Source organism: Grampus griseus (genome assembly GCF_964374135.1).
Source record: "Grampus griseus genome assembly, chromosome: 14".
Lineage (NCBI taxonomy): Eukaryota > Metazoa > Chordata > Mammalia > Artiodactyla > Delphinidae > Grampus > Grampus griseus.
Genome location: NC_139008.1, coordinates 84,642,787 through 84,661,000, shown reverse-complemented (window position 1 = coordinate 84,661,000; position 18,214 = coordinate 84,642,787). Strand labels below are relative to the sequence as shown.

Sequence of the window (18,214 nt, the reverse complement as noted above, 5' to 3'; positions counted from 1 at the left end):
TAAGAATTCACCTAATTGCCGCGCGCTCGAGCCGGCTCTGCGCCGCGAGGTTGAGTCTCTTAAGCTGGACGCGCTGGGCCTCCTCCCCTCCTCCCTCCGATGTCCAGTTCATTCTCCCCGGCCAGGTTCTGGTGCCCCGGGCCGGCCTGAAACCCTAGGGATTGTCGGGGGGCGGCTCGTTTTAACTGTTAACTCGGGGCGGACATGCTTGAGTGTTGTCAACATGAAGGTCTGGACGCGGCCGTCGGGTCGGGGGGGGCGGTGCGCCCCGACACCGACCTCGACGCGGCCCCGAGTCTCGCGCTCCCGAAGCTACGCGGCCGCGCGTTCCCTCCAACTCCCCTCTTGCCCCGCCGCCCCGGCCGCCGCCGCCTGAGCCACTACGAAAGCCCGCGGAGCCAATAGGAACGCGCGGCCGACCGGCCCGCCCGCCCGGGGATTGGCACCCGCGGCCCGGGCCGCGCGCCCCCATTGGCTCGCGGAGCCTGGAGGATTCTGCGATGAGACGGCAGAGGCCGTTCGGGAAGGCGGGGCGGGGCAAGGGGCGGTGGGATTGGCAGGCCCGGAGCTCCGCCCCTTCCGCTTCTCAGGCCTGACCTTCCGGCAGCCGGCCTGCCCGCTGAGCCGTCCTTGACGGGTCCTCGGGATTCGGCCTGACGCGCCCCCTCTCGCGACATCATGGTGGCGTACTGGCGACAAGCTGGACTCAGGTAGGGCCGGACATCGGGAGGGGCGGACAGCTGGGGCGCGGGGAGGTCCGGGGCGAACCGGGGTCGGAGGTCACGCCGGGCGCGACGGGGGTGGGGGTGGTCCCGGCGAGTGCGGCCCCAAGATGGCGGCCTGCGGGCGGGGAGGCCGGGTTCACGGCCGTGGGATGCGGGCGCGCCGGGGCCGAGCACCTGTCCGCACCTGCCGGGGGCGCCGCCGAGCACCTGTGCGCCGCCTTGAACGCGCTCGACAAGTGCCGTGTCTTCCCGTGGACGGCGCTTCTCACCCGCGGGGCCTTTGTCCTTTAAATTACACTCGGTTCACGTTCTAGAAGTAACAGAGCCACATACAACTTGAGAACTTGAAGGAGAGGAGAGAGGTCTCTGGAGGTAACCACGGTCACCATACCTGGCCGTTCCAGCATTAAGGTGGGGCCTTTTAAAATGGCATATCCATCTTTTATTAAATTAGCTCCTGTTGCTCTCAGGTTTCCTTATTGGTAAAACGGCTGAGCCCTCGGTAAGGTGTACAAAGCTCTGCCACAAGGTGAGTGGTGGCTCTTGGGAAGCCAAACTATGGAACCCACTGGGGGACATGGCTTCTGGCGAAATGGAGACACCATGGATCTAGGTGTCACACCTGGTTTCTTTGCCTGTGCACCCAGTTGAGCCGCTCACCTGGCTCAGGTTAACACACCTTGTTGCTTGACTAGATTAAGTAGCACCTCCTAGTAGTGACCGTCTGTGGGTATGTGACTGTGGGCAACCCAAGTGTGTCCTGACTTTCAAGGTCAAGCAAAGTTTTGTACAGTTGGAAGGATGATGGCCCCAGTCAGAGGGACCATGTATTAAGCACCTCCTACGAGACAGGTGGGGCAATCCTGCTCTCCACACTTTGTCTTTCCTCCTCCCTGCCACCAGTGAGGCAAATACTGTTATCCTTCTGCTTTGTTCCATTGTTTTTACAGAATAAATTAGCCCAAAAGATGGAACAGCGTAAAATTCACCAGTTAGTAGGAGTGGAAGCAAGAATTGGAACTCCTATCTCTGGCCCAAAAAAACAAACCTGAAACATGAGAAAATAGTCAGCAGCTCCCTCCCCTCTGTCCTTCCTGTTTTCAAACAGTGTAAAAAGTGAGCTGACATCTTTTGGAAAATAAGATGTTGATGGGAGTCCATCTACAAAACAGGAAGCTGGCTGTTAGATATTTTGCTGGAATTGATGATGTTCTCTAAGGACTTCTCCGTTTAATTTAGAAACCTTGCTTGGGAAGTATTTTCAATGGCAGGCCTGACAAGCAGAATCCAATATTCGCAGGAAAACCTTTAAATAATCAGAAGTAGAGCTGTTTTAATTCAAAATAGTTTTTTTTCCTTCTTTTAATTATGTATACTTTACCTTGTAAGAATAATAAAAGAAAAAATTTTAAATAGAGAAATGGAAAAAAACCACTCATACCCTCTGTTAACATTTAGGACTGTTTACTGTGCTGTGGGGTTTTTTCCTCTAATATATGCATCTTTTATTTCAAATTAATATGTATTAAAGAGAAAACACTGCGAAGAAGAAAAACCAAAAATCACCTAACCCCAATTAAGACTTTGATACATTTCTTTCTGCTCTTCTTTTTCTTTGTATAGATTCCTTTTGCATTAGTCATTTTTTTTAAAATTAATTAACTTTTTTTTTTTTTTTGGCTATGTTGGGTCTTTGTTTCTGCGCACAGGCTTTTCATTGTGGTGGCTTCTCGTTGTGGGGCACGGGCTCTAGGGCGCACGGGCTCAGTAGTTGTGGCTCGTGGGCTCTAGAGCGCAGGCTCAGTAGTTGGAGCACATGGGCTTAATTGCTCCGCGGCATGTGGGATCTTCCCGGACCAGGGTTCGAACCCAAGTCCCCTGCATTGGCAGGCGGATTCTTAACCACTGCACCACCAGGGAAGCCCCGCATTAGTCATTTTTAAGTTCAGTTCTACAATGATGTACAATCCAACCAAAATGAAAAGTATAGGAAGAAAAACAAAAGCACAGTCACACAGCAAGTCTGGCTGGATCATTGATAATTAGCTTTATATTGTCTCTCGTGTTCCTCCAGCTACATCCGATACTCCCAGATCTGTGCAAAAGCAGTGAGGGATGCGCTGAAGACGGGATTCAAAGCAAACACCGAGAAGACTTCTGGCAGCAGCATAAAAATTGTGAAAGTGCAAAAGGAATAATCTGTAAGTTGTTGGTGGATTTAGAGAAAGAGTTGCATCTTAAGTATTTAGAGAGCTTTTAAAAATCAAAATAATTTTAGTTCTGCCTTCTGTCCACATTTGGTCCATCAGCACATCTAGAAGTAAGTTAGTGGGATGGTAATGTCACGCATACAGGTTGTGGAAGCCCCATGGCATCATCAAAGAATGTCATTTCGAGGCCCTGACAAGCAGAAGTAACCTGCCACGTTGATTTTCAGTTCATTGAGCAATGCTAGGTAGAAAGCCATCTTATTTTAATTAAACCTGTTTCATGTGTCTGCACAAAATCAAATAATTCGGAGGATAAACTCCCCACTTTTATAATTGTTACTGGAGTGATGTAACAGTTCAGGAGCATGAAAAATTACAGTTCTTTGAGTTTTTATTTCCCCCACATCTGCTCATGTTCTCACAAATCACTACTTCCCGAACGTAGGGCTACAGGTACAGGCAAGGGTCCTGCTATTTTATCAAGCAATAAAATCGGCAAGACCCTGCAGTGAATACTGTTTGGCTAAATTTATGTTTTCAGAGTTTGGTTCATTTTACTTCTGATGTTGGCAATGCAAAGTAAGGCAGTTTCGTACAGTTGATAAGTTCAGACTTTTGTGTTCCAAACTATTAAAGTGAGTTGATCTCTAAACTGCTTTCTTGACATTATTATTTCGAAGATCAAGCGAGGCAAATTACCGGAAAGCTGTTTTTCAGATTTAATTTTCTTGTTTAGCTTTAAAAAAGCTTCAGACCCGCAGTTGCAGGGAAATGTGATAAATAGTAATCCTCTGGCAGCTTGTGGTTATGAGCGATTGTACTTATTGGAACTGTCTCCCCTAAGCACTTTTCATTTTCATTTTGAATTAGTAAATATTTTATTACAAGTCTGGAGATGCGGTGTTGAGCCCTTTTTCTGGGGCTCTCTGTCTGATCTCATAATTCTGAGGAATGAGACCTGGTTTTAGGTTGGGTTGTTTTGTTTTAACAACGAGCTAACTGAGAAAAATCACCCAGCCTGTGCCTGCAGCATGGCCGAGCCAGACTCCGCATCGAACTCCCTCCACCTTGTAATGTCCTTTGGGCCAGGAAGTAGTAGTGTCCAGCTCCGGTAAGCAGAACAGTGACCATTCTCTATCCATCGTGCTGGGGACGCAGCCCCACCGCCTCAGCATAGGGGATTTAGCGTCTTTTAAAGGCAGAGTGTTTCTTTATTGCAGGGAGAGTGTTTGGTTTTCCTTAGCAGGGAAGTGCCTCTTCGGCTAAGGCAGTGCACATGAACCTGCGCTTTTTACAGCTGAGAGCCAGGGTTTATCACCAACCGAGTGAAGGAGATCTGCAGTCATATTATACTGCTCATTATAAGGAAGTTACTTTCCCTATTCGTGTTGGATTTTTAAGAAAACATGAAGGACTGGCAACTTGCTGTTTCTCTTTTCCTCCTAGACCCTGACTACAGCTTGAAATGCTGCATGTTCATGGTGAAGATGTGTGGGCACGTGTTATGGCAGATTGAAAACGATCCCCCTTCGTGGGGGAAAAAAAAAACCTGTCTTGTTCATAGATTGACAATGCCAATAAATTAAAGTACAGTTCACTCTTGCTGTTGGTTTTTGGTTTCTCTCGGACTTTTTCTGTTTGGGAACTACCACACCACTGCAGGATTATGATCATACGAACCAGGGCTTTTTAAAGGAGAACAGTGAATTCCCTGGTGGTCCAGTGGTTAGGACTCTGAGCTTCCACTGCACGGGGCACGGGTTCAATCCCTGGTCGGCGAACTAAGGTCCTGTAAGACGTACAGCTGAAAAAAAGAAAAAAAAAGTTAAAGGGAGAACAGATATCGTATCTAGTGACCAGAGGGATCCAGGAGACATTTTGAAAATGTCTCAAAAGAAAAGGTTCTCTTTTTCGTGACGTAATTGACAGAATTGGGCTCCGTCATTGAGGCTGTCTTGCCCCTTATCTTTGAATTGCAGACGTCATGTCAGAGCAGTGGGTTGGGGTCAGGGGTGGGCCGGGTTGTCTGCTGGCCTCGTCCTTCTGCGCCGGCAGCCGTATCCAGGTGGTGCGATTCAGCAGGCTGAGTGCGAATAATTATGGAAAGCGTAGATGAGAAGAAATGCTAAATTGTAGTATTCATTTTCTATCGTGCACTTCAAAGCTATAGAGAAGTACTATTGTCGAAATTTGCTAAGCACGAGATACTTTTCACATTGTCTTGTAAGTGAATCTTTATATTCTGGGAGCACTTCTCATAGGAAACGAGGCAAAGCCGCTCAGCAACATGCTTACCGAGCTGATGGCCGAGCTGACGTGAAAATCTAAGCTTCTGGACTGCAGGTCTAGGGCATGGTCATGACAGTAGGTCCATGGTGTTTTCACGGCGATTCGTTTACCTATTAAATATTTAGGGTTGAAGAATTGTTGCCAGCAGGGTGTTTTTCTCTTTCTTTGAAACTTGAAGGCACTCAGCCAAGTAAAACCGCAAAGCTTACAAAGTTGCAAAGTTAACTGCTTGATTTTTACCCACTTCTGGACATGGAGAGAGACACTTGGACAGGAAATGTTGAAACACCGGTTTAGCTTCTGCCCCAGGACAGGTTCTCAGCTTGGTACTTAAGCTAACAATAATTTATCACGGCCACTCCGCCATGCCAAGGATGAGGGCAAGAAAACGCCTTTGCTGTTGGCTTCTGGAGAGGACTTCCTGCCCTGGACACTTGACCTACAGGCTTTATCTCATTCTTGGCATGGGGCACGCGAGGAGCTGCAGGGCTGGACGGAAGCAGCCTACGAGCCCCTTGTGCCCTGTGCCTCAGGCTGTTGTCCTGCTCTTTTGAAGTCAAGGCCCCTCAGTTGTCATGCTTCCGGTCCCCACAGTTAAGGTACCAGGAGGCATCTTTCATTACAGGGACGGGAATAAATGGATCACAAGGCCGTGGGGCCTTCTTGGTACCAGGCAAATAAAAGTAACTGATAGGCAAAGGGCTAAATTCTTCCCAACCAATTCAATTAGAGATAAGTCATTCATTCGGGAGGCAAATGGGATAATTAGAAAAGAGACTTAGGGACAGGGCTTGTGGTATGGAAAGGATTAAAAGTCAACTGAGTAAAGGACAGATTCACTGCTCAGTAAAGATTCTTTGAGGCTCTTTCTCTGTGATTAAAAAATCCTGAACCGATACTGTGAGGCCCTGCTGGGAGGTGGCAGGACCACTGTGTCCAGACTACCAGGGGCCCTGATCAGATCTTGTGGGCATTTCACTAACCACCTGAGTGATTGTGAGGGATTCAGTCTCTTCACTCATGCAGTGTTCTCGTGTGTGAAGTGAAGGAATCAGACAAGCTCCGAGATTCTGATTCCACCGTCTTGGTCTCCGAGAGACCAATGTCGCTGTAGCAACCATCCAGCTAAAGGAATAGGCTCTTCAAAATCACAGGGGACAGATTTCTTTCGGTTTCTAGTGGGGTTTTTGGTTTTTTTTTTTTTTAATCTATTTCTACCATACGAAAGAGTAGGATGGTGAGATGCATTCTGAAAATATTTTTAACTACTCACATTAATCAGTCTGGACGGTTAGAATTCCAAGAAAAGGAATTTATTTAGTCTGAAATAAAGCAATTTAGCCATTTAAAATTGTATTTCTTTTATTTTAATGATTACTGTTGAGCAAACAAAAATCTTTACAGTAATATAAATCAGCAGGGTTTTTTTTAATTTAGATCTTTATCCTTTCTTGCATCTATTTAATTGCCTTTTCAGGTTTGAGAAAGTGAAAAAAAGTGCTAGAGGAATCGTGTGTAAGTTCTTATGTAATCGCAGGTTATAAGTCTTTTTAGCATCTAAGGAAGTTATGAACTTCAAACTAGGAGTCGTTTAGGTGCAGTTCCTTAAATCTACTTTTAAATCTACTTTTGTTTTTAGTGCTTTTTGAACCACAAGTAGAAAGTATTTAAATTTTTTTTTTTTTTTTTTTGTAATTCTGGAAATAGAAGACTTGTCATGATACCAACAGCGAGACAATTTTCTCTGGGTACATGTTTTAGTGATTTCCTCATAAGACTACATGAAAAGAGTGAAGTTTCTCAAAATGAGCTCCTGTCACCCATTCACCGGCTACCTCGTTACTGCAGATTACAGAGCAAATCCAGTTGCCTGCAAGTAAATATTTCCTCCTGTCGCCAGCTACCCATGGATCAAATAGGACAGCTTCGTGGTAATTCTAGAAGGCCATTAAAACCCTTGCGGCGCTGGAAGGGATGGCAGTGCTGTATGTCAGGAATTAGGTAAACTGTAATTAAGAAGTTATGGATGATCTGATTACGCTTTTGTGTATCTGGTCCTGTTGTAATGTGAGCAGATTAAAATCATGTAATGGTTAAAGCTGCATGATCATGCAAACATTATGGCAACTTCTGCAAATTAATTTGAACTGTAAAAGTTCCCTAATGAGACGATGTCCTCCGTAACTGCGAAGGACACTGCAGCCACCGCTGCTCAATTCCTCCGTTTGAATGGCTGCTGAGCGCGCCTGTGCCCTTTTAAAGAACAGAGCGGCTACAGGGAGCTTTCAGGAGGTGATCGCCGCGTGAAAGTGAAAAGGGCATTTCGAGATAGCCTTTACAAGGAAAACCAAAGATGATGATTAATGAATTCTCAGAATCAAACATTAATAAGAAACTTAAACGTATGTAAGTACACCTATGTTAAAAGCCAGCTCTTCAGACATAAAGGTCAGAGGACTGAAGTTCTCGAGTTTTGCTTGTCGTTTTTTGTTTTTTTGTTTTTTATTTTTTTTTGCCCGGGTATTTGCGGGAAGGAATGCCACTCTCCTTTCCTCCCTTTTGCCCTTTGCAGTTGGTACGTTGAAACGTACACACAGTCTCCACAATTTACTAGTGGACGCTGAAGCCCATTTACCTCTGCGAACCTCCTGCACACCAAGCAGTCACCTGGCATTTCTGGAGGACGGCAGGTGTGAACAGGTGGGCTGCGGGCAGCGAGTTAAGAGAGAACCTGCAGGAAGAGCCTTAGCAGCCCGGGATGCCGAGTACAGATTCCGGGACGCTTACCAGCGTAGCTAAAGCATCTACAATTTAACCTCAACTGCCGTGGCTCCCCGCGCGTTCACGTGTGGAGCCCTGATGCCTGGCGCAGTGCTAGGCATACAGCAAATAGCCAATCCAGATCTTTAAACAGAGGGAGCGCTTTACCATAAGTTCACCTGGCTATTAAAAAGAAGCGACTAGAGTGGGCAGGGGATATGAAGCTCTTCAAGGCTAGTCGGTGCCAGCAGAAGACCCTACTGCCCATCAGTACTTCCCCACCCGCGCAGTCCTGTGTTGAAGCTAATACTGGGTGGCTGCGTGTGGGTCGCGGTGCTACGGTGCAGAACTGGCCGGGGACGGCCGTGGGGACTCACTCATCCTAGGTGAGAACACTGGACGTGACTCCACGCCGCAGCCAGCCTCGCGCAGCTTCTCTCATGGTTAATGTCCCTTATCTCCTGGTTCCCTTTCTGCCTCGCCCCCGACCTCCTCCTTCTCCTCCGGAACTGCTTCGGCATCTTGAAGCTGTTGGTACTCGGACACCAAATCCTGGATATTACTCTCGGCTTCGGCAAACTCATTGATGTCCATCCCCTCGCCCGTGTACCAGTGCACGAAGGCCTTCCTCTTGAACATGGCCGAGAAGTGCTCAGAAATCCTGCTGAAGAGCTCCTGGATGGCCGTGCTGTTGCCGATGAAGGTGGCCGCCATGCTCAGCCCCCGGGGCGGGATGTCGCACACGGCCACCTTGACGTTGTTGGGGATCCACTCCACGAAGCAGCCGCTGCTCCTGGTCTGCACGGCGAGCAGCTGCGCGTCCACCTCCTTGGTGGACATCCTCCCCCGGAAGATGCAGGCCACGGTCAGGTAGCGGCCGCGGCGGGGGTCGCAGGCGGCCATGGTGTTGCGGGCGTCGAACATCTGCTGGGTGAGCTCGGCCACTGAGAGCGCGCGGTACTGCTGGCTGCCCTGGGCCGTGAGCGGCGCGAAGCCGGGCATGAAGAAGTGCAGGCGCGGGAAGGGCACCATGTTCACGGCCAGCTTGCGCAGGTCGGCGTTGAGCTGGCCTGGGAAGCGCAGCGACGTGGTGACGCCGCTCATGGTCAGGGACACCAGGTGGTTGAGGTCGCCATAGGTGGGCGTGGCCAGCCGGAGGGTGCGGAAGCAGATGTCATAGAGGGCCTCGTTGTCGATGCAGAAGCAGGCGTCCGAGTTCTGCAGGAGCTGGTGCACGGACAGCACGGCGTTGTAGGGCTCCACCACCGTGTCCGACACCTTGGGCGAGGGCATCACGCTGAAGGAGTTGAGGATACGGTCGGGGTACTCCTCGCGGATCTTGCCCAGGAGCAGCGTGCCCATCCCCGAGCCCGTGCCCCCGCCTAGCGAGTGCACGAGCTGGAAGCCCTGCAGGCAGTCGCAGCCCTCGGCCTCGGCGCGCACCGCGTCCAGCACGCTCTCCACCAGCTCGGCCCCCTCCGTGTAGTGGCCCTTGGCCCAGTTGTTGCCGGCCCCAGAGTTACCTGCGGCACAAGGGACTCGGTTAGCCCGCTGGGGTCGGGGGAAGGATGTCGGCAGCAACACACCAGGAAGCGCTCCTCTCTTCCCGCTGGAACCTTCCAGGAAAACCTACCGTGGACAAAGCTGTCTGGTTGGAAGAGGGCCCCCAGTCGGCTGGATCGGATGCTGTCCATGGTCCCAGGTTCCAGGTCCACCAGGACTGCTCGGGGCACGTATTTCTTACCTGCGTGGAAAAATAGGAAGAAGTCAGCCAACTGCTGTTTTTCTAAAGGTTAATGTTTCATCAGAGTAGAACCCTGTGACACGGGTCCAGAAGAAAAGAGCCCTCCCTGAAGGTGTCTGTGATAGAAAGACTGGAAATCGTATCTGGGACTGCAGCAGCGATCACACAGATCTGTAGAACGCTGCAGAAATAACTTTCTCCATCGTTGTCCATTTTGTTTGTTGTCTTGCCAGCGACAGGGATTTTGTTCCTATTGGAAATGATTCTACTTTTTATTTAAAATCCAGAAAGGGAGAATTCCCCAGTGATCCAGTGGTTAGGACTGCCGCGCTCCCACTGCCGAGGGCACGCGTTCAGTCCCCGGTTGGGGAACTAAGATCCCACAAGCTGTGCAGCACAGCTGAAATAAAAGTTTTAAAAAATTAAAAAATAAATCAATTCATTAAATAAAATAAAACCCAGAAAGGAAGGTCGGGGCCTAAACTGCTTGTGTTGAGTGTGCCCCCCTCCAGTGACCAGAGACCAGTGACCCTCTAGTGGCCAGTCCTGCCCTCGGTCACTCGGGACATCCCCCATCTGGCGTTCCCGTCTCACGGGACCTCCTCTCTCTGCCGCGTCCCTGGGGCTGGTGACGGGGGCCGACAGCGAGGTCCTACCATGGGCCTCGTTGTAGTACACGCTGACCCTCTCCAGCTGCAGGGCGCTGTCCCCGCGGTAGCTTCCGGCCCAGTCGATCCCATGCTCCTCGCCAATCACCTCCCAGAACTGAAAGCAGAAGGAGGGGAGGTCAGTGTCCAGAGGGACCCCGACAAGCACCAGGTCGGCGACAGCACATTGAGCAGAAAGACAGGAAGTGAGGGCTCCTGGGCCCGCTTCCGTCCCCAGCATGGTCTTGGGGGCCCTTTTCCTAACTGCCCACCCCATGGCGTAACGTCCTCTTCACCTCTGCTCACCATGAAGTGAAGATTTTTTATGTCAGCCTGAACTGCTTCAATAAAATGTCAACACATAAAATATTAAATTGGATTTTGCTCCTGTTAAATTCAGGCCCTTGTGTACATTAATGCTGTTCTTTTAGAGTTTCTCATCAGAAGTGTATCTCTAGTTTGGCCTTACAGTGCTTCCAGCTAGTAAAGTATAGATCCCATTACGTGAAAATAAACTGAATTCTTATCTGATTTCACAATAATATCCCCTTTCACTTTGCGGATTTATTTTCATGCAGTTTTCCCAAAAGCCCCCCACTAAGACGCCTATGCGCGCTTTTAAACTGTGTGCAGTTGGATGATCAGGTATTCGCTCAATTCAGAATTATGCGTAGCTGTTCTCTTGTAACTACCTGAGACATACTACACTTCCAATCGCATTACAGTATCTATGAATATAGGTAGGTGCCAAGCTCTTTATATGGAATGGAAACAGTTACTGAGATAATAACCCCTTTTCGTTACCTGAAGGAGCACATAGTAAAGCGCAATGAAAATACATTCATTTATGTTAAAATCCCCTGGGGTGTTTTCCCAACCACATCTTGTAAATGATGGCTCTGATGTGGCCTTGGTCTTATGAACAAGATTACTTTATAGTAAATTATCAGCACTCTTCAGGGTGTGGGAAAAGAAAGAAATTTAAGTTCTCTCACAGCACAAATTAAATGTATGTCTTAAAGCTCTTATGGCCCCAAATAATAAGTAGTTGCTGGGCCTCTAACCACTAGACAACACAGTTCTGGATTCAGAGCTGAGACCCTGTCTAGACCCTCCTCTCCCTCCTGGGGTCCTTTCTCCATCCTGTCTTCCAACTTCAGCGCAGTTGGGGCCCATGCCTCCCACGTCTCTGTGTGTTTCAGTTTTGAACGTCTTATCACTCGGCAAGGAAGGGTGACACCTCCTTTGCAAGCGGTCCTTTTCTTTGCCCCGGGTTTTAAACACCTGTATTAAAAGACTTTCATTTTTTCATAGCTGCACTAGTTCCAATAGCCAAAAGTTGGAAACAATCCAAGTGTCCATTGACAGATGACTGGATAAACAGAATGCAGTCTCTCTATAGGATGGACTATTATTCAGCCTTAAAAAGGAAGGAAATTCTGACACAGGCTACAACAGGGATAGACACTGAGGACACTATGCTGAGTGAAATAAGCCACTCACAAAAGGACGAATACTGTTAATATGAGACACCAAGAGCTGTCAAATTCATAGAGACAGAAAGGCGAATTGCGGTTGCCAGGGGCAGGGGGAGGGGAAATGGGGAGTTAGTGTTTCATGGTACCGAGTTTCAGTTTTGCAAGAAGAAAAGCATTTAGGAGATTGGAGGCACGACAGTGTGAATATACTTAACATTACTGAGCTGTACACTTAAACATGGTTACGATGGTACATTTTATACCATTTTATCACATTTAAATTTTTTAAAGTTTTAATGCAATTAAATTTTTAATGCAATTCGTACTAGTAAAAGTAATTTCGAAATAGCAAAGAGACAGTTGTTACATAGTAGAACTGATCATCTTAAAATTAGGGTTGGAGACCTTGGGCTGTGGCATCTGTTTTTTAGCATTGGCCAACAGTACCAGGTATTTTTTAGAAAAACTTAAGGGGGAAGGAGAAAAACTTCTATATTCCAGAGGATATATTTTAATTATTTCTGCTGCTGGACCCAAAAAACTTTTAGGTTTACCTCTTTCATTTTCTGTTGCATTTGAAATAAAATAGTAGTTGATCTTTTTTAACTTTATAACATAAACATGGGAGGGAGGGAAAGATATCTTAGTAATACGGTGTAAAAATTTTCCCAAGAAACTTTGGAAAACTGTTTTGAGACAAATTCCTGGTTTTAGATATGAAAAGTTCATTGCTAAAGTGATCAGAGTAAAAATGGTTGACAGGTATATTATACACATGTAACCGTCAACAGAATTAACATGAATTAAATTAACCCTTTAAACCTTTACTATTTCCTGGGTCTCCTGAGCTACAGGTGTCGTTTAATAAGTCAGATACCCACCAAGCGTCTCCATCTGCTGGGCTCCCCGTCCGTCCTGCTAACTTAGGGGATCTTCTGAGTTGGCTGCACTGTGGACCATGGAAAGGCCAGCACTAGTCATCGAACTTTCCTTACCTTGGCTCCGATCTGGTTGCCACACTGGCCGATCTGAATGTGTACGATCTCACGCATCCTTGCTTTGTGCCCAAGGGCAAGATCTTCACAGGGTCCCCAGTCTCTGGGAGAGCCGCCCGTCACCGCTGTGAGCCCCACACAGCTCTGGTCATCGCAGCGATGGGACCAGCTGACCAGGCTACCTCCCAGGGTGACCCGAGGGTGTGTCCAGCCCAGAGGCCCAGCCCCAGCCCTCCCCCTATCATCCTTGTGGAGGGGGAGTTTTTTCCTCTCCCAACACAGAATATTGCCTGGTCATTTCCTAGAGTTCAAGACCAAAGGCTGCCATCGTTCAAGGTGCGTGGAAGTCTGGCACCAGGCCTAGGCCTTCCATGGTGGACTCTGGGCACCAGCGCTGGCTCCGGGCCCCAAGTTGGTGAGACTCCTAGCTCACTGGGGTGACCAGGACCACCTCCAGAGAACTTTCCCATCCAAGCCAGTTGTATTATTAGAAATCCTGTTGTCTAAACACATCGCTTGACAGATGAGGCCACGAATCCCAGAGCATGAAGTGGCTTCACCACAGTCTTACATACGACCACTAAGACGTCTCCCCACCCTCCCTCAAGAACCTGCCATGACTCCCTCGCCTGCAGCCGTGCTTCGTCTGAAAGCCACTGGTGGCGCTGAGGTGACCGTCAGGGGAACACGGGTGGACAGTTTCTATGTTGTATACTTGGATGTTAGTAGAAAAAAATAACTAGTATGCGTAGTAGTAAAATGATAATAAGAGAAAGTTTGCTTTTTGAACTTGGCCAGATGTGTCTGGGTGACATGGGATTCTTGGGAGGTTGGGAAACCACAGTCAAGACGTAGAACCTGAACTCCCTGGCTTGGGACGTCCCTGGCGGCCCGGTGCTTAAGACTCCACGCTTCCAGTGCAGGGGGTGCCGGGCTGATCACTGGTGGGGGAACCAAGATCCCACATGCCGCGAGGTGTGGCCATAAAAGTAAAAAAAAAAATAAATAAAACTTAAAAAGATACTTCTAAAAAATAAGTAAAGAAAATATACTCCCCTGCTTGCCATCAAAGCCTTTGCTAACCTGGCCCCAAGCTTCCTTCCCAGCACCGCCTCCAAACTCTGGTCCTGAGAAAGCCTGTATGGTGAGGACTCTGGAAGCCAGCTCCCTCGACGCTGGGCCCTCAGGTTCTCAGCCCACGACTGCTCTCGCCCAGCCCAGTGTTCACACTGGTGTTCACTAGCCCCTCCCTGACATGCCAAGGCCACTCTTCATGCAGAGGCTGCAGCTGCTCTGTCGGGCCTTCTGCCCAGACCAGGGCCTGGCTGCCCCCTCGACCCCCAGCTCTGTGCTTTATTGCCCCTTCGCTCTTGTCACGGGGGGCTCACTGTTTGCTGTTGGGTCCTTTACCAGACGATGAAGTCCCGTAGACCCAAACGGACTCCCAGCCACATCTCCCTGATGCCCAGCAAGGGCCAGCCACACAGGAGGTGCTCAGCCCAGCGCTCCCAGCAAACCACGCCCACCAGCAGCCCCCGGCCCATCACCTCTCACCCCGCACGCCCCAGCCTGACTGTCAACTCCTAAACCCCGTGCCTTTCTAGAGGGCTCTGGGGGCCCATGACATGAGGTCAGTGACATGGGCAGGGAAGTTACTGCCAAAGGACTTTCTGGGGAAGATAGCCTCTAGTACTCCCAGGAGTTCAACCACAGAGCAAAGACCTGAGCTGAACACTGGGAAGGAAACCCACAGGTGGGGAAGAGGGACTTTGTCCCGCGGAGTCAGCAGCAGGACCTCTCCTGTCCGTTGTCTGGTGACCTCACCGGCCATGTGCTGACTAAGAGCCCCGTGTGACTCTGGGTCAGGTCCTGGACCAGAGGAGGAGTTGCTGTAAGGGACACAACTGGGACAATTATGGACATTTGAATACAGACTGTGTAGATTGGATAGTAACAGTGTAGCCATGTTATAATCTCTGAACTCCATCTTAGCCCAGGGGCTATGCAAATGCAAATCCTTGTTTTCAGGAGATATTGCCAGGTATTCAAGGTCACCATGCAACTTTCTCTGAAACAGCTGGGCAACAATAACAACGTGATACGTGGAGAGAGAGGTTAAGCAAGGCTGAATCTTTCCAAGCTTAGAACAAGGTGAGGACTCTGGCAACATTTCTTAGTTCAGAAATTTCTTCCTACTCAAAGCTGAATGACCACATGACCCACACCTGCTTCTGGTCCAAACTTGGCCTCTCCCCAAGGTAAAGAGACGAGGAGACTGTGTACATCCAAGAGGAAGAAATCTGCATGTGCTTAGCAGTATTTTTCACAAATTAAAAAATATGCAGAGGGGAGGGATAAATTCGGAGGTTAGGGTTAACAGATACACACTACTATATATAAAATAGACAACCAACAAGGACCTCCTGTAGAGCACAGGGAACCATACTCAATATTTCGTAATAACCTATGAGGGAAAAGAGTCTGAAAAAGAAAAGTATATATATATATATAGTATATAGATCTAGTGCTGTACACCTGAAACTAACACAATATTGTAAATCAACTATACTTTAATTAAAGAAAATACATACATACACAGAATGAACCTTTCGGTTTCCAAGGAAGTCACCCCACTCTCCCTACCCCAGTGCCTTCGCCCCTTCCTCTTCCCTCTGTGTCCCCACCTGCCCAGCCCGCCCTCCCCTGCCCAGCAGACTCCGAGGCTGGAGCACGAGATCAGACCCTGGGGGGTCAGGGACACCCCCCCCTTTTGGTGGCCCCAGAGCTTTAGTGGCAGTTTCCACATACGGTTGTGTTTGCTCATTACTTCTACTCCTGCCTTATCTCCTCACCAGCATGGGAGCTGCTGTGTCGTTTCACCTTTTGAGTCCCCAAAGTGCCTGATACATAACAGGGCCTCAGTCAATGTTTGTTGAGGGCAGACCAACAGCTGGGCGAGTTTGAGCAGCCCTGCTCAGAAGGGCGTTTTCTTAGAGCCGAGAACGTATTTATCCTCGAGTGTGCCCTCATGGGTGGGGCTCGGTGCCGAGGGCGCTTTCCTCCGTCCCCTAAGAGGTGGTCCAGGCTGAAAGCGTAAACTGTTCCAAAGAACAAGGATGTCAGGATCGAACGTGGAGTCAGCACACGAGCTATTTTGGGACGCTGCAGGACACGGTGGGGGGCAGAGCTGCTGGGAGGGCCCAGGGGCTGGCCTGAGGGACACCCTTGATCTCCATGTGTTCACTGCAGGCCAGAGGAGCAGGGCGCAGCGGGCTGGGCACGCCAGCCTCCACCCTGGAGCACGCCTCTCTTGGTCACCTCAGTTTGCCAGGTTTCCAGATGAGCGCTTAAAAGGTTTTTCTGTTAATGGGGCAGCTGGCAAAACGGCGGAAGAAGAGGAACCCTGTTTGCTTTGATTCCAGCGCGGCCAGCAGTGTTTACTCAGCCTGGGCGGCATGTGCTGAGCTTGGAATGCTGCCAGGGGCGGGGGTTGGGGGTAGGGGGCGGATGCCAGGCAGAGAGGCTGCGGCTCAGCAGGGCCCACCTCTCCCCAGACCTGAGCCGTCTCAGCTGGAAAGCGGGATGACGGTCCCGAGGCCCAGGTCTGCGTCGAGGACTGAGCAGCCCTCAACACCCCTGGGCAGGCAGTGTTTTCCAAGTCAGCTTCACAGGATGGAAGGCGGCGATGCAGCTGACTGCGTAGACGCAGCAGCACCCTGGGTCCTGAGCACCTACCGTGTATCTGGCCTAAGCTAGCTGTGGCACACAGAGCCCTCCATCTGGACTTAACACGTCCGGGTAGCACAGGGTGGCTGGACACGCAGCAGGTCTGACGCCAGCCTGTCTCTGCTCCCCTGTCCTTATTCATGAAGGGACCTGCCCCCTGGGGAACGTGCGCCCCTCTGGCTGCCAGGTTAGCGAGAGCCAGTGAGGAGCTGAAGACACAGTGCCTTTTTCAGTCCCCGAGAAGTGGCCCCTTCCCGCCACACAGGTGAGTGTGTGACAGTTCACGCGGGGGGAGACCCAAGGTCTGCTCTCCTGTCAGGCTGAAGGTGACCCCTTGCCCTGAAGCACAGCAAGTGATTAAAAGCGGCCATCTGTGATGAATGACAAAATCATCTGGATCTCCCCTGAGAAGGGCTGTGACAAAGGCAGATGATGGTGACGGACCCTGAGCGGAGCTTCAGCAGGGCAGAGGGCAGGAGCGAAACTGCCCTGTGCACCAGGGGTGACCCCGCTCGCCCAAGGACACTGAAATCATTAAGTACCAGTGGCCAGCCCTTCGTCGCGAGGAGCCGTCCTCAAGAAGATGGGGTGACAGCAAGCCCCTTCCTGGATGACACTCGGGTCTATTATGGGAACAGGACCAAGACGATAAGGAAAACCAAGCGTCATCCAGAAACGCCACATCGGCTGCTGCCACACTTCCCCTGGAGATGACCCCAGTGGCCGGGTGGGGCTCCCCCAGCCCTGCATTCGGCAAATGAATGATTAGGAGAAAAACAAAGTTCTCAGAGAATTCATTGATTTCATCCGCCCCTGATCTTCCACTTCCTAGGGCATCATACTTCCTTGCATAACTTAGAGAAGATGGGTGAATTATAGTGTTTGCTTGTGATTCAGAGGTAGAAATTTTTCCAAATGTCTTAGCGAGAAAATGACATCTGAGGAGCCATTAGGAGTGACTCAGCTGGGTGTGGGCAGATCATCAGATGAACTGAGTTCCACTTGCCTGTACTCTGCTTCGTCGTGCGTTCTCTTACTGTAAAAGAAAGTTCGGGGAGGATGAATAAGTAACTGCAAGAAGAAAGGGACTAACTAAAAAACTAGTCACTGTTTTTCACTAAGCCAGGCTGCCCAGGTCCACGGAGGAGTTTGAGACCTTCTCCCCATCAGGTGGTCCACTGGACCCGAGATGGTCCAGTGCCGTCTCTCTGGGTACATTGAGAATCAGCGTCCTGGGCTGTGGCATCTCTGACTTGCAGGAGGAAACACACACACAGAAACACATACACACACACACACACACACACATACACACACACACACACACACACACACACACACACACTTCCCGTGAGTTGACGTGATTCTGAGGGTGTATGGAGACGTTAACCTTCTCGGTTGTATCTCTCCCGTCTCCCAAGGTGTGCAACTCCCGATTCATAATGTTCAGTGGCAGAAAGAGAGATAAACATAACATGTGAAATCAAGCACAAATATATACTTCTTCCAGCTCCGTGTTTGTCCAAGAAATCTCCATTTTGTCTGTCTCAGAAATCCACTCGTTTATCCAACAAATATTGGCTGATTACTATTTGGGGGGCTCGAGGGACCTCGGCGAAGTAGGAAATCCCCTCCAGGAA

General features: G+C 49.6%; 2 protein-coding genes across 5 annotated transcripts; one reads left to right on the top strand and one right to left on the bottom strand.

Moving 5' to 3' along the window:
- Nucleotides 1-568: 568 nt before the first annotated feature.
- ATP5F1E (ATP synthase F1 subunit epsilon) lies at nt 569-4,537 on the top strand. The gene is made up of 3 exons (XM_082671245.1): nt 569-710; nt 2,800-2,926; nt 4,382-4,537. The coding sequence occupies exons 1-2, from the start codon at nt 679-681 to the stop codon at nt 2,921-2,923; spliced, it is 156 nt and encodes a 51-aa protein (XP_082527371.1). The 5' UTR covers nt 569-678; the 3' UTR covers nt 2,924-2,926; nt 4,382-4,537.
- Nucleotides 4,538-8,171: 3,634 nt separating this feature from the next.
- On the bottom strand, nt 8,172-12,905 carry TUBB1 (tubulin beta 1 class VI; the record flags this gene model as incomplete). 4 transcript variants are annotated; one of them, XM_082670357.1, is made up of 4 exons in its annotated part: nt 8,172-9,507; nt 9,618-9,728; nt 10,385-10,493; nt 12,849-12,905. In XM_082670357.1, the coding sequence occupies 4 exons, from the start codon at nt 12,903-12,905 to the stop codon at nt 8,429-8,431; spliced, it is 1,356 nt and encodes a 451-aa protein (XP_082526483.1). In that variant the 3' UTR covers nt 8,172-8,428. The 4 variants fall into 4 exon arrangements, with proteins under 4 accessions (XP_082526483.1, XP_082526484.1, XP_082526485.1 ...); XM_082670358.1 differs by lacking the exon at nt 9,618-9,728; XM_082670359.1 differs by lacking the exon at nt 10,385-10,493 and having other exon boundaries at nt 12,872-12,905.
- Nucleotides 12,906-18,214: the final 5,309 nt, after the last annotated feature.

What these genes read in the sequence shown, in the direction of transcription:
- ATP5F1E (XM_082671245.1), top strand. Translation starts at nt 679, where the DNA reads ATGGTGGCGTACTGGCGACAAGCTGGACTCAG. An exon ending in TGGCGACAAGCTGGACTCAG is followed by an intron (nt 711 to 2,799) that starts GTAGGGCCGGAC and finishes GTGTTCCTCCAG; the next exon opens with CTACATCCGATACTCCCAGA.